Source organism: Medicago sativa, chromosome 5 (genome assembly GCF_051527215.1).
Source record: "Medicago sativa cultivar Bolivia chromosome 5, Bolivia_mono, whole genome shotgun sequence".
Taxonomy (NCBI): Eukaryota; Viridiplantae; Streptophyta; class Magnoliopsida; order Fabales; family Fabaceae; genus Medicago; species Medicago sativa.
Window position 1 is genome coordinate 72,939,628 of NC_140753.1, and position 25,732 is coordinate 72,965,359.

General features: G+C 33.4%; 2 protein-coding genes, 1 non-coding gene and 1 pseudogene across 4 annotated transcripts; 2 read left to right on the forward strand and 2 right to left on the reverse strand.

Annotated features, from left to right (window-relative positions):
- Nucleotides 1–2,934: 2,934 nt before the first annotated feature.
- Nucleotides 2,935–3,229, reverse strand: LOC146924761 (signal recognition particle RNA). Its single transcript, XR_015013085.1, has one exon.
- Nucleotides 3,230–3,685: 456 nt separating this feature from the next.
- On the forward strand, nucleotides 3,686–5,599 carry LOC146924762 (protein DETOXIFICATION 41-like; annotated as a pseudogene). Its single transcript, XR_015010256.1, has 5 exons — nucleotides 3,686–4,361; nucleotides 4,557–4,644; nucleotides 4,740–5,076; nucleotides 5,129–5,260; nucleotides 5,350–5,599. The product of XR_015010256.1 is annotated as a protein DETOXIFICATION 41-like (transcript).
- Nucleotides 5,600–6,989: 1,390 nt separating this feature from the next.
- Nucleotides 6,990–10,152, forward strand: LOC146924763 (protein DETOXIFICATION 41-like). The gene is made up of 8 exons (XM_085709720.1): nucleotides 6,990–7,413; nucleotides 7,819–8,363; nucleotides 8,638–8,724; nucleotides 8,820–8,876; nucleotides 8,957–9,195; nucleotides 9,297–9,415; nucleotides 9,503–9,589; nucleotides 9,688–10,152. Exons 1-8 carry the CDS (start codon nucleotides 7,108–7,110, stop codon nucleotides 9,760–9,762), a joined length of 1,515 nt encoding a protein of 504 aa, XP_085565846.1. The 5' UTR covers nucleotides 6,990–7,107; the 3' UTR covers nucleotides 9,763–10,152.
- Nucleotides 10,153–10,504: 352 nt separating this feature from the next.
- On the reverse strand, nucleotides 10,505–15,303 carry LOC146924764 (polyamine oxidase 2-like). Its single transcript, XM_085709722.1, has 10 exons — nucleotides 14,848–15,303; nucleotides 14,235–14,350; nucleotides 13,237–13,325; nucleotides 13,021–13,134; nucleotides 12,768–12,855; nucleotides 12,555–12,640; nucleotides 12,380–12,482; nucleotides 11,835–11,932; nucleotides 11,314–11,743; nucleotides 10,505–11,001 (listed from the first exon to the last, which is right to left on the reverse strand). The coding sequence occupies exons 1-10, from the start codon at nucleotides 14,885–14,887 to the stop codon at nucleotides 10,699–10,701; spliced, it is 1,467 nt and encodes a 488-aa protein (XP_085565848.1). The 5' UTR covers nucleotides 14,888–15,303; the 3' UTR covers nucleotides 10,505–10,698.
- Nucleotides 15,304–25,732: the final 10,429 nt, after the last annotated feature.

Sequence of the window (25,732 nt, forward strand, 5' to 3'; positions counted from 1 at the left end):
GCCAAAGATCCAATACATAGGGGGTTGTTTTGTATTTTAATTAGTTAGGGGGCCAAAATCGCAACTTTTGGAAAGATAGGGGGCCAAAAGTGCAATTAAGCCTAAAATTAATTTACAAATATGACATTGTTTTACCTCTAGTGTATTAGTTTGGTTATGTGGGGTCAACATTGTATTTAAAGTAAGATCAAGATGTAAAATCATGCTATAATCAGGTGAAATAGAAACGACAGAGTGGGGTCAACTGACCCCAACCGGTATTTCTAGTCAATTTAACTATTATTTTGTTCATTGTTGGAAGAATATTAGGTTTAGAGTTTTGTTAGACTTCTAATATATCATGCATTGTGAGTTCTTGTTGAACGTAGAAATCATAAAAAATTCTTTAATTCAGATGCTTGTCAACTTCTAATATCCTTTTGTTATATGATAATTTTAAAGGATCTATTCTGCTGTAAACTTCTAAGGAATGTGATTAGGCATTCATTTAGCAAATCTTGCATTCAAGTGTCTCGTTCATGTAATTTCTTCATGAAGTTTCGTACCAGTCTTTTCGATCAACTTCATTTTTCTTGGCATCTATCATTAACATTGAATTGATTGGTGGTTGTTCATGAATTGATACTAGATGACTAAAAAAACAGTTCAAAAACAGCACAAGCATTCAAAGAAAGAACCTATTCAGATTACAAGTGCAGAATGGTAGTAATTCTTTTATCACAAGGTAAAAGATAAATCAATCAGAATAATTGCATGAGAAAAAAAAAGAAGATATCTATAATAATCCCAATCAGAAGCTCCCATAGCAAGCTTGCTAAACTCAACTGCACTTGCAATCATGCCAGCAAATATGTACCCATTGGTTTTGTCTATCAGCTTCACTAAATTCCCTACACTCTCTTTATCCTGTAAAGAGATATAATCCAACTTAGAATCTCTACTAAACATTTGATACAAACAAATGAAAAACTATGCATATCTAGCGTACCTGAATATCTAAAGTAGTAATCACATGACTGTAGTGTTCAACGACTTAACACAATTCCTCTGTTAGCTTTCTGCAAATATAATGCATAGTTCTTGTAAAAAAAACTTCCTCAGCAAAAAAAAGAACTGTGTACCTAAAGGATGATATATATAACATGACAGAATAATATCTTCCACAGAGTATTGTCATCATATACAGGGACGGACCCACGTTGGTGGGTGTGTGGGCCTAGGCCCTCACTTGACTTAGATTTTTTTTTCTTCCATGTACTAGGACATATCAAAGCATGAGGAAGGATAAAATTTGTCTGTAAAAACAATACACTATTATTTTTAATACATCAAAAGTCTACATTTCTTACTAGTGTCTCTCAGTTATACGAATATTATCAAAAATCAATTGTGAAATTGTATGAGAGATGAATATTTAAATGATTGCTTGGTTACTTATATTGAAATAATACTTTTATATTAACAAAAAAACTCTTATAGTTCTTTCAAAAAAAAAAAACTCTTAATAGTTTTTATTTTTAATCAAGTAGTCTAATGACTAAATATTTGTGAATAAGGAGTTGACTTGTTCTCCTTATTATATTTATTAGATAAATCAGAAATTGATTTGTTAGTGTAATTATATATTATTTAGTGTAATTATATGTATAGCCTTGTAACCTCTATATACACACAAGGAATAACAATCATCAAGCCAATATCTGTGACAATATTCACCCTTAAGGTGAATAAGTGAGGAATTCGGGGTTCAAACCCCGACCCTTGTATATCGCAATGTTCCTACCAATTGCGGACGAGATATTTTATAGCTTTATTGACATTGAAAATGAGAAATTCATTCAAAAATTATGACATGAAAACCCACATAGAACAATATGATGTACATTTCTTAAAAATACAAGTATACACTCATGCTTTAAAAACTAAAATATTATATGTGGCCCACACTGCTGAAAATTTCTGGGTCCGTCCCTGATCATATACAAAGGTCATAAATCATAAGCCAGCAAAGCCACCAAAGACAATTGAAGAAGCAATTTTCCAGAAGTAGATAGCAATCATCATCTATACAATTGATATGAGTTGAATTTTGAGACATGTATATATGTTTTCTACTGATACAAACAAGACCTATTGCTCTGCAGCTAGTTTGGGTCGAGTTCTACTATGACACCCTAGGCCGGTACTTGAATATTGTCCAAAGCCAATTGAGGTCGTACTCCATAGTAGAAGGTTGCAATCATCATCTTTACAGTTGAGAATTTGAGATGGTAATCTGAATGCTAATTTGACAATAATAATAGAAAATAAATATGAGCTAAACTTTGAATTTTAAGTCATGTAGATGTTTTCTTTTGTTTTTACCAACTAACATTGATAAAGTCGTTGTCTCATATATTACAATCTACCAACAATAAAGAGAGGTTGTGAAATTCGACCACCAGGACAGGAACCCACGGCAATCATCATTGATGTCTTGCACGATTTTTAAGTAGTGATATCAAGCTTTTGGCGGTGGGCAGATAAAAGTAAATAGAAGAATGACTGCATAAATTTTTTCTCCATCAACTTTGTGCAAGTATTTTTTGTTTTTTGTCAACTGACAAATAATATTTTTACCTAGGTATTGCATATTTCTGCATCAGTTTTTGGTGCCTGCAGCCTGGTCTCGGCTGCTGTCATTAGGTATAGCAGGTCTGGCTTGTTTTGGGCCTCCTAGGGTGCTGTTTTTTTTCCTGATTTTCCGGTATTTCGGTGGCCATTGTATGGTTTTTTCTGCCCGCGAGTTTGTTGTGCATCTTGTACACACTCGACGTGAATAAATTTTGTTGATTCTATAAAAAGAAGGTTGATTCTATAAAAAAAAAAATGATGGTTCAATGGGCTAGGCTCACCAGGCCTGATTCTATAAAAAGAAGGTTGATTCTATAAAAAAAAAATGATGGTTCAATGGGCTAGGCTGCCTGAGAATACAGCAGCCTGTGATCCCTCCACTGTCAAGAGAAGGAGGTGTTCACTGCTCTGTGAAGCCAGCCTCATGCGGATCCCTCCATTCTAGTGACCAGGAGATCTGAGCCTTCGCCCAAATCCCATGGCCCAACTCTCAACTTGGAGTGGGCAGGCCAGCATAGTGTACCCATCAGTCCAACATGTTTAGCAACCAGCCATGTTCCATCACCTTAATTTAATACCCCCACATGGGTTACAAGTTGGTGTTAATCAACTCGGCGAACAATTGACTGTGTTGGAAGCTTATAAACCATTGCATTTGTTATGTTTTAAACGATGTGGGACATTTAATTGCTCAGATATATAATGGACTTGAGTTGGAAACATTCATGTCACATCATATGCATACTTAGTTTAGTTCATATTTATCCACTCTTTTCATAAAGTATAATTATACAATAATTTATCATGTTTATAGTGGCATAGATATACTTGCTGGCTCTTAATTATGTCAAATGATTCAGCTTCACCACTGAAATTAACCTGGCCTCAAACTAGTTTATGTGTGGACAAGTCTTTAGTGGCTTATGATTCTCATATTATATTTTATCCTTAGTTCAAAGTGGAGTTGATAATGACTGAAAATGATTATCATTATTATGTACATGTTTGTTAGAAAACAAACAAACAAGCATTGACACCATTTTAGTTTTAAAATTAGGACTAAACTTGCATACATCTTTTAAAAAAAGATAGAGGCAGTAGAGAACAGTAGGAACAGTGCCTATAGCACTATACCAAAGTTTTATCCTTCAACCTAAATATGATTTTGATATATTCATATTTGTCATTTTCCATAAATAGCTAGGAATGGCAAGTGCAGTGCAAACTGTGTGTGGACAAGCTTATGGAGCCAAAAAATATGCAGCAATGTGCATAACATTGCAGAGAGCAATCATCTTACATTTTGGTGCAGCAGTGATTCTCACATTTCTCTATTGGTTCTCTGGAGATTTTCTAAAAGCCATATGGGGCAGACCGAGAGCATTGCTGCACAAGGCCAAATGTTCACTCGCGGACTTATTCCTCAACTCTATGCATTTGCATTCAGCTGTCCAATGCAGAGGTTTCTGCAAGCACAGAAACATTGTTAATCCTCAAGCATATATGGCAGTTGGATTATTCCTTCTTCATATGCTTCTTAGCTGGCTAGTCATCTATGTTTTAGGCTATGACCTTCTAGGTGCTGCCCTCACTCTCAGCTTTTCTTGGTGGATTCTTGTCTTTTTAAATGGATTGTACATCATTTTTAGTCCAAAATGCAAGGAAACTTGGACTGGCTTCACTGTGAAAGCCTTCATAGGAATTTGGCCTTACTTCAAGTTCACAGTTGCTTCTGCTGTGATGGTATGGTATGACCACATGTCTACATCCTCATTTTCACTCCAGTTGTGTTATTTCAATCTCTCTCACCTTTTCAAAATATGCACAAAAATCAAATGACATTTTATTCAACATCAAAAAAATCTCTCTCTTCACTCTGTGATATATATGCATACAGACACACCAGTTTATTTTGATAAATGATGAATTTTTTCTCATTGTAGCTTGGAGATATGGTACAATCAGGGACTATTGCTCATTTCAGACCTGCTATCTAATCCCACATGTGGCACTGGATTCTATTTCCATTTGGTATGTTAACAATTTCTCTTAGAATAGTCTTTCTTATTATTTGCCATCATTTAATCTAACCATGATACTCCATTCTAATGTACTTTCATTTTCAGCATGAATTACTTAGACTGGGATATGCAAGTTATGTTAGGCCTTGGTAGTGACGATCGACAAAAACAATGTTTTTCATTTTAACAACTTCCACACAAACATATTAAAAGTAGATCCTATGATTGCAGTGTGCGAGTTAGCAATGAATTAGGAGCAGCTCATCCAAGAGTAGCGAAATATTCTGTCTTCGTCGTGAATGCAAATAGCCTCCTCATTAGCATATTTCTGTCCGCCATGATTTTGATATTCAGGGTTGGCTTGAGCGACCTTTTCACTTCTGACTCTGAAGTCATTGAAGCTGTATCTGACTTGACTCCATTGCTTGCCGTTTACTGTCAGGTAAAATACTACCATTTACCGTTTCAAAATAAAATAAAATTATAAGCATAAGCACCATATTCCAGGTGTTGCTATTGGAATTGGATGGAAAGTTTTGGTGGCTTAAGTAAACTTGGTTTGTTACTATGTCATTGGTCTTACTGTTGGATGTGTTCTTGGCTTTAAAACTTCTTTAGGAGTAACTGTAAGTGTAAAACATTTCTCTCGCTGATTATAGTTTATTAAATCGGTAGAATTAGTGTCATAAAATGAATGCAATTGTGATTTCTATAGGGAATCTGGTGGGGAATGATCCTTGGATTTTTTCTACAGAATGTTATACTATTAGTTCTGACTGCCAGAACAAATTGGGGTGCAGAGGTAATCAAAACTTTTTTTGACTGACTATAAGATTTTATCTGTTTCATGTTCTACATGTAATGTTTGTCACTTGGGTGCTAAGAGGTCTGCTGAAGACGAGACCTTGGATCAACTGGTTGCCGATGTATGGAGGCATTTCTCGTACTGTAACTTTTCTATTCAAGGCATGGAAGAAAACTTTAACAACATATTAGTCAGGATTGGAGTTGATAACGGTGGATACGAATAGCGAGGAGTTGAGAACCTGAGATGTTATCTGTTTGCTTATTTATGCCGCATCTCTTCCATGAAAGCATGTTTTTCTCTTCAAATTGCCACTGCCAATACACTCTTTGTCCTTTTTACTCTTGGTCTTGAAACCCTTTTTCATATTAACATCTATCTTTCAGCATATTTTAATTCTGTTTTAGAAAAATTAACTATTCCACTAAATGTTGGAGAAATTTCCTAAATATATATTTGGAAGCTTGCAATGATTAAATTGATGTAATGATATCATTTTAACACATTGTATATCATATGGTTTGATGGTTGTGTTGTTGGAATTGTGCTTGAAGCAGACCAGTGAATATATTTGGAAGTTTGCAATGATTGTAATCATATCATTTTAACATATTGTCATAGACAGTGCCATAACTCTTTGAAAACTCTTCGATAGTTGCTAATTTTGATAGATTTCAGCAGATTTTTGTTCATAACTGTCTTCAATTTAATTATTCTACACTGTTATATTGGCCTTGGTGCCATTTAATGCTCTCAAAGCCGATATTAAGCCAACTACTTTAAATCTTCATATATAATGCATAATACTTTCAAAATCTAAAGGTATTAAATATTATTTTAAATTATTCAATGTATCAATAAAATATTATTTTTTATTCTTGGACACGTGTTTACTAATTTGACAAAGGAAATGTTTTGTGTACACTCATAGGTGGATGTATACGCCTTAAAACAAAGAGGGAAAAAAATTAAAAGAAAAGTGATGTGATAATTTGTTAATGTGATAGAAAGAGAGAGATAAAATAAGGTGTTGAATGAATGTATAAAATTTGGAGGTGTCTATTTATATTTATATTGTTCTTCGACAAAACAAAATACAACTATTTAATTTCAGCAACAATAATGCCTATACATAATGCAATGGTTCATGTGAGATTCAGACATTCTTAAATGTGGGGCTAAGAAGTGACAAGTAAGAGGCACTTTTGTACCCCAAACACACTCACAAGTCACAAGAACAATATTGACCCACCTAAAAGTCTTACTCACAACTAAACTTGAGTACTAGTCTTTTTCAACAAAGATTCTAGGAGAGAGGCCAAAAGGGTTTGTGTGAGAGAATGAAGTGGAGTTATTCTCCCAACTTTTGAATTGAAATGAATCTTGTTGTTACAAAACATGAGGGCTAGAAGAGTTGTATAAAATTAATAGAGGGTAGTTTTATCTTCTTTGTCTATGTTTAGAGTTGAATAAAAGGGGTAGGTAGTACCTTAGTAATGACTGCCAACAATAAAAATCAAAGGCCAACAGCAAAATGTGGAAGGGTAGCTACAAAATGAAAAAATAAATGAAAATTCTCATTGATAAATGGTCTACTTGTAATGTTGATGCCTCATTCCTAAGCAGTGAGTGAACTAGTTAGGACTTGTTGTAGGGAACATAATCATAATGGAAAACCAACCATTTCTAGTGGGGCTTGACTCACACTCATACACACACATTGCAAATTTGTCATCAGATGCTATTGAAGAATTCTTGGAACATAGGCCTATTGGGTTGAGATGGTGGCTTAAACTTGTTACTTGGGAGTCAAGGCTTCTATGGATCCTCTCTGGTGCTTCTATTGTTGTCTACCTTTGCAATTTTATGTTATGCTTTGTGACCATGATGTTTTGTGGACATTTAGGATCTCTAGAGCTTGCTGGAGCATCCATAGCCAATGTTGGAATTCAAGGTCTTGCTTATGGCATTATGGTATGATTCTCATACTACATACTTTCTCCTCAGTTCAAAGTAGAGTTACGTTGTTAATGGCTTGAAAATATTTATCATTATTATATTATATGTACATCATGTTGACAGCATTTTACTTGAAAAATTAGGACCAAACTTACATAAGAGTACCTAGAGCTCTGAGCACTGTTCATATTGTTTCAATTAGAAAGAAACAGTTTTTTCGAAAGACGGTATTTTACACCTTTTCAAAAATGTTGGTGGAAGTTATACTATTTTTTAGTAGAGAACAGTAAGAATTAGCATTGTACCTAAGTATTATCCTTAAGATTAATGTTTTTATTTTTTTTGCAGAATCCTTAAGATTAATGGTAAACCTAAATATGATTTTTTAATATTTTCATATTTTTCATTTTCCTTAAATAGCTAGGAATGGCAAGTGCAGTGCAAACTGTGTGTGGACAAGCTTATGGAGCCAAAAAGTATGCAGTAATGTGTATAACATTGCAGAGAGCAATCATCTTACATTTTGGTGCAGCAGTGATTCTCACATTTCTCTATTGGTTTTCTGGAGATTTTCTAAAAGTCATTGGACAGACGGAGAGCATAGCTGTGCAAGGTCAAGTGTTCGCTCGTGGACTTATTCCTCAACTCTATGCATTTGCATTCAGCTGTCCAATGCAGAGGTTTCTCCAAGCACAGAACATTGTTAATCCTCTGGCATATATGGCAGTTGGAGTTCTCCTTCTTCATTCGCTTCTTAGCTGGCTAGTTGTTGAAGTTTTAGGCTATGGCCTTCTAGGTGCATCCCTTACTCTCAGCTTTTCTTGGTGGATTCTTGTCTTTTTAAATGGATTGTACATCAACTTTAGTCCAAAATGCAAGGAAACTTGGACTGGCTTCACCATGAGGGCCTTCACAGGTATCTGGCCTTACTTCAAGCTTACAGTTGCTTCTGCTGTGATGTTATGGTATGACTACATCCTTTTTTTCACTCCAATTATGTTACTTGAACATCAGAATTAACCACTAGATGTGTTTATCTCTCTCTTAATTTATATTTTCTACAACTTGCACACATTCCAAAATATATACGAAAAACCAAAGGACATCGTACTCGACAACAAAATTTTAATGTCAACAGATCATTTCTCTTTCCACTATCTGACATATATGAATGCATACACATAAATAAACAATTAAGGACTAGTTTGTTTTGCTGATATAAAATGTAACTTATTGTAGCTTGGAGATATGGTACAATCAAGGACTAGTACTCATATCAGGGCTGCTCTCTAATCCCACAGTGGCACTGGATTCTATTTCCATTTGGTATGTTAACAATTTCTCTTAGAATAATGTTTCTTAATATTTGCCAACATGTTATCTAACCATGATACTCCATCCTAATGTACTTACATTTTCAGCATGAATTACTTAAACTGGGATATGCAAGTTATGTTGGGCCTTGGTGCAGCAGCCAGGTTAGTGACAATTGACCAAAAACAATGTGTTCCATTAAGACAATTTTCACTCATATTAAAAGTAGGTCCTGTGATTGCAGTGTGCGAATTAGCAATGAATTAGGAGCAGCTCATCCAAGAGTAGCAAAATTTTCAGTCTTCGTCGTGAATGGAAATAGCATCCTCATTAGCGTAGTTCTGTCCGCCATTATTTTGATATTCCGGGTTGGTTTGAGCAACCTTTTCACTTCTGACTCTGAAGTCATTGAAGCTGTATCTGACTTGACTCCATTGCTTGCCATTTCTGTCCTTCTGAATGGCATTCAACCTATACTGTCAGGTAATAAAATTATAACTTATAATCACAAGCACCAGTGTCAGTTTTTCCACATTTCTGAATCGGATCCCTGCTTTTGTTTGCTGTTCTTTGGAAAATTTCAGGCGTTGCAATTGGAAGTGGATGGCAAGCTTTGGTGGCTTATGTAAACTTGGCTTGTTACTATGTCATTGGTCTTACTGTTGGATGTGTTCTTGGCTTTAAAACTTCTTTAGGAGTAGCTGTAAGTTTAAGCAATTCTCTTACTGATTTTTGTTTTATATTTGTACGAAGTTAGCGCCGTGCAATGACTTAATTGTGATTTTTATAGGGCATCTGGTGGGGAATGATCCTTGGAGTTTTTATACAGACTGTTACGCTAATAATTCTGACTGCCAGAACAAACTGGGGTGTAGAGGTATTCAAAACTTCTGGCCTAGACAAGAATTTATTTGTTTCATGTTCTACATGAAATTGTTTGTTGCGTGAGGTGTGAACCAATTTATAATGTTGTAGGTTGAAAAAGCTATTGTTCGCGTCAAGAGATCTGCAGAAGACGACACCTTGGATCAACTGGTTGCCGACGTATAGAGGCATTTCTGTTAACTTCTCTATTCCAGCAATCCAGGCATGGATGGAAGAACACTTTAGCAGATTAGTCTTGTTTTTGAACTTCAGGGATATTGTTGTTGGGTTTGTTCTGTATATCTTCTAGGATTCTGAGTTTGGGGCATAAGCTCCAACTATGCTGAATAGGAAGTTAGATAAGAATTTCATGACATGGCCGGTTGTTGGCCTATGTGAGGGAATATCTGACAAGGAAAGTGAGGGTATTCACCATCTTTTCTGTTAGCAATCTTTTGGGTTGAGCAATAGCTTTTGAATACGAGGTTCTTCTGTTTCGATAAAAAAAAAAAAAAGGGGATTCTTCTGTAATAGTTCCTTGTTTAATGATTAATATTATTTCCTGTCCTCTGTTAATTTGGTTTTCTAAAAAATATCATTTCATACATTTTTATGATTTTAAGTAAAAAAAAAAAAAAAAAATCAGCTTTCAGACCCAGCATTAGTATTTCAACCAGTGGAAAGATTATAGAAAAGGTGAATTCCAAAACTCTCATTTGATGAAGGCGGAACCAATTAGGTGGTGGAAAATATGACTCTAAATAATGTTTGACTTCATTAACAGTAAGTATAGGATCAAAGAAAAGGATCTCTCAAAATATAAATAGATATAATATAAAGATTAAATTAAAAAGAGTATATTGCTCTCCAGAAAAAACAAAATTTCAGGTTCCGCAGCTAAAAATGATAACCAGGGAAAACACCAAAGTAGCAAACCATATTTGGCAGAAAATATAACCAAATGTCCTGTCCAAATACCGAATGATGCATTTATGCTCTATTCATGACATTACTCAACCACTAGGAATCACAATACATTAGAGGTACAAAGATTGAACCGTCTACTGTTCAAAACAAAAAGACACGCCACTCATTAGGGGGCAGCATAAGACTTCCAAAAGATCAAATACGAGATATCAGAAGTGGAATGACTGAACCCTCTTCCAACTCTGGCTGGAATATATCTAGTTCCCCGTATCTTTCTAGGACACGCATCCTGCAGTCCTCAGCAGCCATTGTTCCAGTAGAGTATGCACCATGAACAGACCCTGTATGTAATACACTCGTTGCTTCCCCTGCAAAGAATAAGTTATCTACAGGAACCCGCAACCTCTCATACAGACCATGCGGTTTCCCAACTGCGTCATAACTATAGGAACCTAGTGAATTAATATCTGTACCCCACCGAGACACGAGATACTGAATCTGCATAAAGGAAACAAACTCAATTCAGCCATATAGCTATGCACAGAAACATAAATGGATTCAATTTTAAAGATTCTGTAGCCTACAAAACATGGTTCAAGAGATTTCACTCCTCTAAACTAGACAGTACACATTAGAAAGTAAAATGCAAGTGATAATTTTTCTAATCAATTAGTTTCAATCCCACACTTTATCTTCTAAAATGCACCCTTCAGACCCTATCACTTTAGAGGAACCAAATCCACTCTGAACCTCTTACTTTTATTCCATTGTAAAAAACAAGTTAAATATATTTAAAACTATTATAGTTACCGGTGAAGAAGCATCGGGAAGGATCTTCTTGAGTTGTGTGAAAGCAAAGTTAGCAGCTGCTTCATCAGACATTTTCTCAATGTCTTTGGCCAGCCGCCCAGCAGGCATGTAAACAAGAACAGGATGACCTGCCGCTTTGTGAAGATTAAGAAAGTAGCTGCATCCATAAGATGTCTCAGCAACTACTCCCAGGAACTCCACATTGGGCCAAAATACGTTGTTGAAGTGTAAAATTATTTTATTCTCAACTCCAACCCCGATATCAGCAATGGCAGCTTCTTTCCAATCTGGAAGCTTTGGCTCAAATTTGATTACATTTGCTTTCAGTACCCCAAGAGGTACAGCAATGATAGCAGCGTCAGCAACAAATGTTTTCCCATTTTCAGTAGTCACCTTCACTCCATTATATCCCCTAACTATCTTTGTCGCCCTGAAAATAGGTATCATCAAAGCCAGTTAGTTTGGTAAACCAACAAAACAGGACAAAGACTTCCAAAACAAAACTTCAAACAAATATATACCTGTGCCCCAGCCGAATGTCAAGACCCTTGGCTAGGGTATGTATAACAGGCAGGTATCCCCTGACCATAAGACCATGACCACCAGGGAGCAATTCTTCCTGTAACCAGGTATATAGAGAAGGGTGAGTTACACATCAAAATGTTAATGCACATAGTGATTACAAGTTACTCGCAACATAATGTGAGTATATGAAACCATACGGAGTCACTTATTAATCTCATTTTTATATCCCTTACATCAAATATTATAATATCCTCAATAAAAGCCGGTACAAATGGCATATCATTAACATTTAACCTAAAACTCAAACCAATAGTGTATAAATAAGAACTTGCCACTTAATAATTGTGTCCTTCAATAATGTGTCTAATAAAAAAGATCAACAAGGACAAAGAACTGAAATGGAAAAACCATACATGAATCCTCAGTCCACCGCGTAAAAAATATTTATGTAATGCAACTTAAATTTCAATGACATAAACTTGAAATAGACAATACAAATAATAGAACCCCAAACATCTTGAACACGGTTTCTTCCAATTACCTGGTCCCAACATTTCAGTGATATAGAATCAGAATCTGCAGCAAACCAGCCCTCCATTCTGCATAAATACCACTGAAGCACCTTGTGTGAAAGCCCCTCCAACCTGCATCAACGAATTTGAGTTTTGATAAAATGAATGGTGGTCAACGAATTTGAGTTTTATGCTAATAATGACCTCAGTTCTGGCTTTCTTTCAAAAACAATTGAAAGTGCACGAAGAATGGACATGTCTTCGCTGAATTCCTGTCGTACATTATCTGTCTGCATTAATAAATGTCAATTGTTAGATGAGATGCTCATTGTAAACAAGTTGACTCAAACATTTGCGATTTCAATTAAAAAAAAATTGCGATTTCAATTAACTCTTGCAAATAAACAAATGACATACCTCTTGCAAAATCATTTCAAATGTTTTACCAACTTCTGTAACCAACTCTTGTGGAACTTGATTCCCCTCCATATCGAAGAGCGCATAGCTGTAAAAAGTTGACAACTTTGAATCAAAGAATCCCATATCAAATAATATACCATTCAAGATGACCATAGGAAAGATTGAAGCATTCAATGTAGTCGTTAATTACTTACAAAAGCACAGAAGAAATCGATAACTACTACCAAATAATAACAAAAAATGCATTTACCTTTCCAAATCATGATCGTATAGGACAGAGTTATCCTCACAAGTACGGTAAAGAGGTAGTCCCAGCCTCCCAATCAATGGAGCCAGAGGATTCTCATTGCAAACTCCATGCAACCTGAATCATAATCAGCCACTTTCAATGCTAAAATAAAAAAGAAAGAAATCTTGCGTTTTTGTCAACATGAAAAAATCAGAATAAAAAGAGTATAATCTTTACCATGATGCACCTAGGTCAACAGGAAAACCAAATGAGTAATCAGTGTGAATTCTGCCACCAAGTCTATCCCGGGATTCTAAAAGAACGACCTGAACAAAAAAGTAGTGAACTTCAGTACAACTCTCAATACAAATAAAGGAGCTGATAGATACAAAAGTACGAATGTTTAAATGAGAAGAAGAGGAAAAACAAAATAATTAAAGGAGATGGTGTCTCTCTTCATTAGCTAAATATATGTGTGTTCATATGTCACCATGTGGAAATGGGAATTTGTCCCAAAGGTATGGTTTGGTTTGACTAAAGTACAAAAACAGTCAAATCCAATTTTAAACTCTAACAAAGCAACCAAGTGAAGTTGTATAACCCAAGATAGCATAAAATGGTTTTAAACAAGCTACTTTTACTTTAAGATAACCTATTGAACCAAAATACAACAATCGCAATCATAAATGAGTTGCAAATATTTCCAATGAAATAGATTGCAATTAGCATTAAACTTAAGTTACATGTACAGGACATTTAATTCTTAATCATCTTCAATCTTCAATTAGTAGACATAACTAACAACCCACAGCAAATAACAGACACACATAATTGTAGTCATATTCATATAGCCACGAGCCAAACTCGAAGACACACATTGTGTATTGACGTGGCATGTAATCTATAAAACACTGACACTTCAGATTGAAGGTTTGTCTGGCATACGAGGGACACAAGCAACAACGACCCAGTCTTATCCCACTAAGTGGGATCGGCTACATGGATAAATTACGCCATAAACTATATTTCGATCCAATACATTAATCTTTAGATCTTTCTTAATAGTTTCCCTCATAGTTTATCTAGGTCTTCCTCTACCTCTAGTGATACGACTATCCATCATCTTATCTACTCTCCTCAAATTATTACCAGTGTCGACGTGTGAGTATCATTACTCTTGGCAAACTGAATAGTAAGTAAAATAAAGTTATCAGCTATATCATTTGCTTGAATACCTGAAATGAAGCATCATGAAGTGCACGGGCAGCAGCAATCCCAGCCATGCCACCGCCTATGACAATAACAGACGGTGACCTTCGAGGCTGCTGATCAACATTGACATAGCACAAACCTACATAGACAGTACAACAACAATAAAAATCAAAGTCAATAACAAACATAAACGCATAAATAGAACCAAAACATGTCAAAAAAAACACAATTATCAGACACAAAAACACATCAAATCTCTATTAGAAACAAACCAATACAACTCTTTGAATTATTCATCATTTATCAGATTCTATGATGACAACGACCCAAATGATTTATCACTTTTTTTTTTCCACTTTTCAAACCCTATTCCCGTTTTTTACCAATATATAAAAAATACCCTGATCATAAAAATTAGAAATTTAATCAATTAGGAATGTATAAAAAATATCATGATCATAAAAATTGGAAATTTGATCAATTAGGAGTAAAAATAGCGAAATTAAAGCCCACGATCCTAAAACCAGATCTATAATCTAATCAAATAAATTATTACCAAATTCAGAACAAAAAAAAAAAGCATAAACATTTATAAACCAAAATAAAAAATGAAAAGAGGATAGTTAAAAAATGAACCTTTGCGGGAATTGGGATTAGTCTTAATTCGTGACTCCATATTTGGAATTAGAATGAAAATTAATACTACTTAGGTTATTGGAATTGGATAATGAAGGTTTAAAATGAAGATTAAAGATTAATAAACAAGTAATAAAGTGAAAGGAATTATGGTTGGACAATAAACGCAGTTTTCCAAACCAGCTCATGCAGCTCAATTTGTTGAAATTCAAATCAACGAAAACAAAATTAGGGTTTTTTTTCTCTTCTCAGCTCGATCGGATCATGAAGCGAATTTCGCTGTTGTCTATGAAGATCGATCCGAACGAGGAGAAGAGAAAATTGGGGATGAAGATTGAAGAGTTTGGTTTGGTTTGGTTTGTGTTTGGTTATTGGTTTTGAGAGAAGAAAGAAAATAAGAGGAAAGTGAAAATTGGTCAATAATTGGTGCGAAACGAAAAAGGTGATTCAGATGCTGCTGTTGGTGATGATGCTATATGGTTATATATAGACATTGTTGTGGTGGTTGATAACAAACAAAACCTTGTTGAGGACAATAAAGGGACGCGTCCTATGTTTTAGGGGTGTTTTCGGTATTTTCAATTATTCCTCGGAGCGACACATGGCAATGACAATTGTAAATTTTTTTTTCAAGAAGATTAATCTTTCGAACCGAAAAGAACTATAATGCTTTACAAAGCTCTTTTCAAAAGATTTGACATTAGTGCATTTTCTTAACCAAATTTGAACTTAAAATCTTTTTTTAGTGTTTGGGGTTCGAACTCTGGACCTGCATATATTATGTATTGTTTTTAACAATTGAGCTAAGCTGATGGGATAAACTTAAAATCTTTAGTTATAACAAGGGTGTGATTGATTTGCTAACAAAAAAAATTGATTAAATGATTTTTTGTATCTTGTTTGATTTATAATCCGGTTAAGAAATCGGACAAATATATAACAACTAACTCTTCCTTAAAAAATTATAACAACTAACTCGATAAAAACATAATTTCTTATCATTCACTAAAATTATGAAGCAACTTTTTATCGACAATACATATCGTCAAAAATATCAAAATTATCTCTCTCAAGTATAATTTTATACGGTCATGGATTGTCCACCTACTATTTACTCCCTCAAACTCAAAATAATGTCTCTTTAACATTTTTTCTCTGATTCAAAATAATTGTCATAAATGACTTATTTATTACTTTTTCATTATTACACCATTATTTATTGAATTTAATTCAACTTAATTACTCTACTAACTACAATTAATAAGGGTATCTTAGTAAATTATACTAATTTTATCTTTGAAAACAAAATAATTAATCATTTTTTTGAAAAACTTAAACGAATATTATTTTAAGACGGAGAGAGTAGTATTTTGCAAATTAGACTAGACCCGTCTTAAAAGAAATATTTAGCATCTCATTTAAATTATTTATTTAAGTTGAGAATGATGGAAGTGAGGGGAAATCTTTCTGGAGATATTCTATTGTGATTTATTCCACAAAAGGTCACACAGTCTTTTTTTTTTTTTTTTTTGACAAAGTCACACAGTTGTTGTATATTCGAATATCCATGTGCCAATATAATAGCATTAATTAAAGGAAAAGTTGATTTTCCATGATAAAAAATAAAAAATAAAGAGTTTTTTTTGTCAAAAAAAAAAAGGAGTTTACTAAAATATTGGCATATTTTATGAGTTAAATATAATTTTACTCTATCTAAACATATCATTCTTAAGAATTTAAAATACATTTAACATAACAATCTAATTATTTAATCTTAATCCAAAATAAAACTCGCTACAAGAATTGATTCACCATAAAAGTTTGTAAATATGTCGGCCTTAGTTTTTTTTTTTAGAGAAATTTCACATTTTTTTTTTAAGTTCTCTTTCTCCTTCACTAATTGAGAGAAATGGTTTTATGTCATTCTTTGACCTATAAATACCACTACGTTCTTGAACTATATCAATTTGAATAAATGTATATCGTTTTGTTTTTGTTAAAAAAAAACTTTAATTTGAAATTATAGATAAATTAATGATTTTGTCAAAAAAAAAACAAATTAATGATATTTTAATATATTATCATTTAAAAAATTTACTTGAAATATGCAACACGAGCTTTTGTAAAAATGTGGGGACTAAAATTAGTGATGAAAAATTAAGGAGACCAATATTTGAAGGAAACTTTTAGAGGATTAAAAATGAAAGTTGTTTTTTGTCAACAAAAAAAAGTATGGAAGTTGTTTTATGAGGTAATAGTCATTTTGGTCTTTGAATAACAAGTAGATTTTTAAGAGAGGATTAAGCATTTTTATTTACTTTTGGTCAAATAGTCTAGTGGCTAATAATTCACCACTTAAAGTGAACATCATAGATTTTTAATATATGATTACAAATATTTTTGACACCACGATAAATTATTAACAACATTTTGACCAAAAAAATTTATTAGACAACATTAAAGGAAGGAGTATTTTTTTAATATACATGTTAAAGGAAAGAGTTGATCGAAAAAAATCATAGAAAGAGAAAAAAAAGAGCTTGGAAAGGGAGAGTCGGGACTTGCAAGAAAACTGGAGTTGGCGAAGGTTAAGTTGAGCGCCCGTTGTGGCTAGGAGGAGAGGGAAAAAAAGAAGGTTAGCTGTAGATAATTGAGAGGTTTCTTACGCCGGTATGATTAAAGGGAAAGGGAATAAGTATGAGGGAGTCACATCTGATGTGAAATTAGGTGTGGATGTTCGCGTAAGTTCTATTCCGATAAAGAAGATGTTGTTTGGGCAAGTGAAGGTATTGTTGCAAGGGTGCTCACTGGAGAAAATATTTTTATTGTCCAGCAAAAAATTCACGACGCAGGTTTCAAAAATGTTGGGGTGTTATGTTGGGGGGGGGGGGGGGGGGGGGCGATGTAGTTCTTTTTTGCTATGGGAAAGCAAACATGTTATTTGTTTATCATGGCATAAAAAAAATATTAATGAGTTTTTTTTACAGAGGTTTGTGCTTGGTCTGAACCTAATTCTGATTTTGTTAATAATGTTCCTATTACAAATGCCCTTGTTCATGATCTCAAGAATGACTGGGAGACCTTGGCAGCACAAGTTCTAGTAGCGATACTAGCTAGCAACACTAATGAGATTATAGGGGACACACATAAACAATCCCATGTCTCAGCTACCATTCAACATTCTGACTACTAGCCTCAAGGTTCATTAGCACATGGTTCTACATTTATCCATGTTCATGAGATAGCTGATTCAAATGACACCTTTGAGTTTTGGGGAATCAGATCCACCTATTCAAGTGATTCAACGACACGGTGATGGTGTTTCGTGTAAAGTTCAATAAAAAAGGCAAATTCATGTCATAATAATCGTAGGCACTCAACTATTTCGTGGTCATGGAGTTTCGAATGGATCAAGGATCAACATTTGGGAGAAGTTGGTTCAATTTTTTTCTCATGAAGGAAAGGATAAAGCTATTGATTGACATCAAGCTCAAAAAGGTGTTTCGACATATGAATCTCATTTTCATACTCCTTCTCTTGTTAGCTTGCCGCGGGTAGCTAGAATTCCGCTCACACCCCAGGGGCGCACGACACCTGTTTTCAGTGCATTTTTTGTCTTTTCTTCGTCTTTTTGAGTACTTTCTTCCATTACACGTGTCTTGGTACTTGAGATAGAATTTCCTCAACTTGTAATGTCTTATGAGGCCTTTTGAATATTCATCGATTGTCTTCCCAATTCTTCATGAGGTGCTTTGATTTGCCGAATTACACGATTTTGCAATGAATAAAATCAAAAACAACAAAGAATTGTTTGGTTTAGGGGGAAACTAGAATTACATAACTCAATATGTAAACATTACAAAATATCCCTTAAATCGTAGACAATTGTTCTAAAACTCCTCTATTTTGGGTCAAATCATACTAAATTGACTGAAAAATATGCTGAAAATAACGTAAGTTGACCTGTCATCACAACCCCAAACTTAAATTGTTGCTTGTCGCCTTGCCCTCAAGTAACAAAAAGAAAATAAATCTTAAATTTTACTTATTTTTTCAAAGAACATACCATTCTGAAGAGGTTGCTCATATCATCATCCATTTCATTATCAGGTGTGACTAACTTACTACTTACACAACGGGACAAACTTAGAGAAGGTAGTTCATACTTCCAGCCACACTCTTTTTTAAGATACATGTATGTACCTCCTAAAGTCAGTAGGGTTGGTCACGACATTTGTTACTTTTGTCATGTGAACGTACCTTGCTATGAATTTAAAACAATTCTAAACAGACATTCAAGATCATATTATTTACACACTTTAGAGGTCTTTTAGGGTTGTAACGCGACTTATTTTAAAGAGGGATATATTTGAGAAAGTAGACTAACAAAACAACTTGAAGTTAGATTAACCATACAAATTGCAATTAAATAGTTTCCTTGTACCAAAATAAGATGAGTACGAGTAGAACTATTTATTTTTCTTTTTCTACTTTTTTTTCCGAAGAGACCAATTTTTGTGCTTTTTGATTTTATTTTATTTTTGTGTGTAGACCCCTTATATTTTATGGTTTATTTACATTTTTTTGAATAACCAAGTTCCACCGGTACCACATCCCAAATTTAAAATGTTGTTAATTACAAAAAGCAACCAAAACTTAACTTCAAAACATACCAAATTCTTTAAATATTTTCTATCTAACTTCAAGAAAAATTAAATAGATGACATTAAGATTTAAAACTTGTCACATGACAAACTATCACTCCAATAACTTATCAAAGAGCGATTAACCACCTTCTTTCTCCAAATTTAACCACCTAATTTTGTTTCTTTGTTTATCTCTCTTTTTTCTTAATCTCTCTCTTTTCCGCTCTTACACTTATTAAGGAATAAATATTTCACTCTACTCTTCCATAATGCCTACCACATTTGCAATTAAGAGTTGTAGTCGTATCCTCCAATTCTATCACAACACCTTCCCCGCAACATGTCACCATTCATTAATTTACATGACATACAAAAACATTTATCAATAACATCATCGACAAACTAGTTGTTGGGAATTGATAGGGATCCATAGCATTGTACATGAACTGCTTCAAAATGCTAATGATTTCACTGCTATGCTTTTTGAATTATTTAACAGGTTACAATCACAACAACAAATATTAGTTGCAATGACTCTTTGGAGTCTATGGAAGAGTCGGAACACAAAACTTTGGGAAGCTTCTGACACGACACCGACCACCATTGTTACTCGAGCGAAAGACACACTTAATGAGTGGAGTTTCATGCAAAGAGCAAAGTTACCATTACATGAAGCTGAAGCCTATCATAATTGGAGCAAACCCCCAGCCGGTATGGTTAAATGTAATGTGGACGCCGCTGCTTTCAACAATAACGCCATCATGGGATACGGTATGTGTTTTAGAGACTTTACAGGACTATTTTTGCTTGGAAAATCAGATTATTTTCACTCATCAGCCACAGTCCTAGAAGCTGAAACCATAGGCTTATTGGAAGCTATCAAAGTGGCCATATCAAACGGAATGCACGGTGTATTGTTTGAAACGGATTGCAAATCTCTATCAGATGCTATTTGTTCGACAAAGGTTCCCCTAAATGAATTTGGAGACCTTGTCTTTCAATGTAGAAGTCTCTTACTCAATAGACCCGACTTTGTAGTGTCGCATGTTCGGAGGCAAGCTAATAAGGTTGCTCATTGCATAGCCAGAGCATCCTTATCTCATCCTAGCCCCCATATCTTCAATTATGTACCAACTACTTTGTATTCGTTGATTATGAATGAAATGAATTAATATTGCCTTTGCTCAAAAAAAAAAAAAAAAAAAACATCATCGACAAACAACACTAAGCTCATACTGCGGCTTGGGATCTTTTAAATGAACTAACTCATCAACAAATATCATCAGACATTCTTTAAAAAAATAACAAATATCATTAGACATTACTTGGATCTTCTAATGCAATTCAATTCAACCTCAGCTAGTTATTAATGCAATTTAGTGTTCCACATTTAATACCTCTTAGAATTTTATATAGTTTTGAAGCTTAATGATGATAATGTGTTCATGTATGTTATGTGTTATTTTATTTTTTTTGAAGGAATGTATGTTATGTGTTATTGATGATAACCTTAAACTATTATGACATGCAAGTCACACTATGCCAAACTAAAATTCTAAGAAGTGTTTAATTTTAGTGTTCGACATGATCCGAGAGGGAACTATATAAAAAAAAATGCGTCACTAGCATTGCTCATGCCTCAGGCAAGGAAAATTAAACATGAAAACTTCCTTTAACAAGAGGACTCAATCATTTCTTCAAAAAAAAAAAAGAGGACTCAATCATAAATCCCCTCTTACTTTATCATAAATATTATAGAAATTCAAACCTCTCAAAGTCAAATAGTTTTTAGGGTTAATTATGTTTCTAGTCCCTATAAAATAGCGACATTGTAAGTTTAGTCCCTACTTAATTTTAATAGCATTTTTAGTCCCTATAAAAAAAAATTTACTTATAATTTTAGTCCCTGCTAAAACAAAGTTTGATTAATTATCCTTAAACTCTTAAATTTTTGAACGATTTTTTTGAGACAAGATTAGAACACTATGAAAGGTTCGTGTACTAAAATTTAGAATTTTCTGACATGAAATGAATTAAATATGAATTTTTTAAAACGACAAAAGTTAAAGATAAAAAGTAATAAAATCTGGATGTAGAAATCAAATTTTGCGATAATTTTTTGCGGACGAACTTTTAATAATGTTCTAAACATGTCTGCAAAAAATTGTTCAAAAATTTAAGAGTTTAAGCATAAATTAAACAAATTTGAATTGAGTATAGGGACTAATACTCAATGCAGAAAAACAAAATTAGGGACTAAAAATACTATTAAAATTAAGTAGGGGCTAAACTTACAAGATCGCTATTTTATAGGGACTAGAAACATAATTAACCCTAGTTTTTATTTGTCAAAAAATAGTCAAATATTATATGTAATCGTTTTTTGGCAAAATGTCAAATTGATATATGCTCCAAGATAGTCTATGCATACAGTCCACCACATGGTGGATGATGCAAAAGGCAAGCTTCGTTGATTTCTACAAATTATGGTTAGTTGATATTTGCTTCAAGATAAAAAGTCAAACTTCTTAAATCACAAAATAATAACCAGTCTCTCATAGCATGTTTCATACTTGCATAGAATGTTTTTATTTATAAATAAGTTTTATTTTATCTTTTCAATATAATATTATATATTTTATTTCAATTGTGTATTCTTATGAATCCTGAATACTTTAAATATGGAGAAGTATCCATATCGGATATCGATACTTTGCGGATACTTGTGGATACGTTTCTACGAGTATTAGAATTAATTATTTTAAATTAAAATATATATTTTATCAGACATTTATAAGATACTCGATAATTACACACATATACTTATAAGATAATTCACAGATACGTATGCTCGGAAAAAAAATGAAGGGTAAAAAAGTTTGACTATGTTGTGAAAATTCAATGGAGATGTATAAGATTCAACATTAATCAAACTTTGTTTTGATTTCTTTTATTCATGCATTTGTTGATATGTTAGTATATGAATGAAAATAGAATATAATTTATACGAAAACTTCACATTTTTTTATTTTATCACATGTATTATTTGTTGTAAATTGTGACTTTTCCGATTATATAGTAATGAAGAGTAATCAATACTTTTTTCCAAGTATTTTACATGCATATAAGTTTTAGTATAAAAAATTTATTAACTTATATTAGCCGTATCGTATTTTAAATTTAAATTTTTTGCGTATCCGTATCATATCGTATCTGCACCCGTACAACGTATCCGGGCTTTCATATGTGTATACTAACTTTTCTTTGTTAGATGTTATTTTTTTTGGAATTTTTTCACATTATGCTTTCAATAAAACAAGTTGTAGAAAGTAACCGAGAAGAGAGAGGAATTGAGGTAAGGAAAGAAGAGAAATTCTCATCACAAATTATGAAAGTCACAAAGTCTCTCAATTGGGAGTTAGTTAACCTTTGTCTCAAGTAACGCCTTGAATTTCCTAATCCGTAATTAGCTTTAGGACGCCTTGAGGTACACTTGTTCCAACAGCTTTTTAATTAAGAACATACCAAAATAAGCTGTTTTTAATAATGTAAATTTTACTAAGTCATTTGTTAATTTAGTTGGAAAGCTGCAATTCTCTCATGTGATGTGAGGACCTTGCTTAATTTGTAGTATACTTATCTGACATTATAAATGTTGCTAGCTAAAAAATTATTACTGAAATATGTTTTGATGCTTAGATATACCCGGATTGAATCAAATACAATTTGAAGGGTTTTGTAGATTCATTGATCTGGGCTTAACATAAGAACTTTTTAAGTTTCCAAAAATTGAAGAATTTAAGCCAAAAGGCCAGAAAAAAAAAATAGAAGCCAGAGAGAGAAAGGAACTAATAATTAATAAACCTTGTTTACTCTATAGAATTATGCCATAAAATAAAGCAGTACTACCTATTATAGTAATATAAATTTCAGTACAAATACAGACATGATAGAAGCTTACATAGATTAATTTTTATATAAATACCCCCATTTCTTATTCTACAAATGCAGCACAACTCAGGTGCTGCTAGATATAACTCTTCATTTCTCACCTCATGTGTTCTTCTGGGTGCTAAATCAACTATGCTGCAGGTGCTATATCGATATCGCCATCATCGTCATCTCCTTCACTCTTCCTCTGAGTGCAACAGTTGCTGAATTGAGTTGCAGCTAAGTCACTTCCCATGTTTCTCATGAGAAGATTTGATTCTATGGAACTTAGGACCACCATTGTAGCACAAAAATGTTCTAAAGAATAAAGAGTGTTAAATTTGGCTGTAATGTGAAGTAAGTATGTTGACTCAAGATGAAGTCATGAGTCTTCAAAACCACCTTATTTATAGACTAAAACGTTTACTCAAATTTACTGCAGTAAAAACAAATGAAGGAATTTATGTAATTGCACAGTTGTTTAATTTCAACTGTCAAATGAAGATATTTCCTAAAAAAAAAAAAAAAAAACCTGTCTAATGAAGATATGATTGTACAAATTAGTTGAAACACGAGTCATTTGATCTTCGGTCGAGATCCACCGTACATAAATTAGTTATATTATTGAATGTTTTAGGTTAACCTTCAATTTCTCAAACTTTAATATGAAATTTACTCGAAGACAAGCCAATGAAATTATTCACTTTTTAAATAGGGCAGCTTATGTTTCGTCTCTAAATTTTTTATCATGTCACACATTGTATTTTCATGTATTATTTGCATAGCTGAGACATCCAAATAATCTAGTGAAGAGAATTCCACAAGTTAATTGTGCAAAATTGCAAATTCGAGGCCACGTCTCAACATATTAAATGTCATTGCAACTATCATTTGAATGAACTTAGAACAAGTTCAATCTTATTTTATTGTTGTAATCAAATTTTTATAAGCTGTACTACTATTGCAGTAAATGTATAATTATTATTCTAATACCATATATGGGGCAGGTTTAACATATTCAAGATTGTCAGAAAGGCATGTTTGCTTTATTTGCTTTCTCTACCACAATTAAGGCACTTTTGGTTTTGTTTTCTTGTTAGAGCTAAAACATTTTTAAGTGTGCAAAGGAGGTAATGGCTGAGCTGGTGAGGTTTCTACCATACAATTTGACATGATGGACAGAGATGGTCCATAACCTGAGCAAAGCTCATGGCTTCTTGTTGCACACCACATTCAACATGTGGTGCTATGAGTTTGCACACACGCTTGAGCTTTATGGTCACATGCACATTTTATATGACATGGATAATGATATTATAGCAAATATGCACTCAAAAAGTGAAATTAACGTAAATGCCAAAGGATTTTGTTTTGGCCAAATGTGGCCTCTTGTATAGAGGAAAAGAGTTACAACTGTGTAATGCATGTGCTTGTTTCATTTCCTTAATGACTTTTCAAATTTCAAATAGGTATATGAAACTTGGGTACATATATTCCATTATTATATAGTTCAAGTTTCACCTTTAAAAAAAACTTAAGTTTCTAGTTTTGTGGACTCTAATGACCTCTCCTGCAGAGATTAATCATAGAAACTTAGAATGTGTATGTGCAAATGAGATTGCGTTTAATTTTGCACATGTGTAGGTACAACCTTATCAATAAGACAATTGCTCTATGTGTCATGTGAATTACTCAACCTCTGCAATAAGTTGATCGAAAAAATACAATCTGATGAAGAAAAAAAAAAGTCTGTCAGATTGTATCTCTCAATAAATTTTGTGTGATCGGGAGTTATACAATTTGATTTGAACAAAACTAAAGAGTCCGTGTAGCAATTACATATCCAAAATTGCTCTTCTCCCTTTCGTTTATGCTCATTCCCTTAATTCAACGTGAGTTAACTCACGCTCGGCATTTTTCAACGTGAGTTAACTCACCCTGATACTTTTAAGATCGGTTCAATCACTTTTTAAGTCGAGGTTCAATCATTTTCACAACATTGCCGAGGAGATTGTGCTTAACATAAAAAATGTCCATCAACCTTATTTACAATAATGTACATGGCAATATCACCAACAACATCATCCTTATCAACTTGAACAAGCATTTCGTCTATCCCATCAATTTTATTCCAAAGCCTAAAATGTTTCGTATCATATCCCCAACTAGCCAACAATATCCGATAGCCCCCAATTGTTATAATCAATTAAGAGACTCATTTTTTTGTGAAAAAAAATAAAAATTGATTATCAAGTGTGACATGTGTCATCATTTGCTTTGTTTCAACCCCACATAGTCAATAGTAAATT

Bases quoted from the DNA above. Each gene is read 5' to 3' on its own strand.
- LOC146924764 (XM_085709722.1), bottom strand. From the start codon at position 14,887: ATGGAGTCACGAATTAAGACTAATCCCAATTCCCGCAAAG. The intron at 14,351-14,847 runs GTTCATTTTTTA...CTGTCTATGTAG, and splicing joins TAATCCCAATTCCCGCAAAG to GTTTGTGCTATGTCAATGTT. The intron at 12,641-12,767 runs GTATGTCATTTG...TTATTAATGCAG, and splicing joins TTGAAATGATTTTGCAAGAG to ACAGATAATGTACGACAGGA.
- LOC146924763 (XM_085709720.1), top strand. From the start codon at position 7,108: ATGGAAAACCAACCATTTCTAGTGGGGCTTGACTCACACTCATACACA. The intron at 8,364-8,637 runs GTATGACTACAT...AACTTATTGTAG, and splicing joins GCTTCTGCTGTGATGTTATG to CTTGGAGATATGGTACAATC. The intron at 9,416-9,502 runs GTAAGTTTAAGC...TGATTTTTATAG, and splicing joins AAACTTCTTTAGGAGTAGCT to GGCATCTGGTGGGGAATGAT.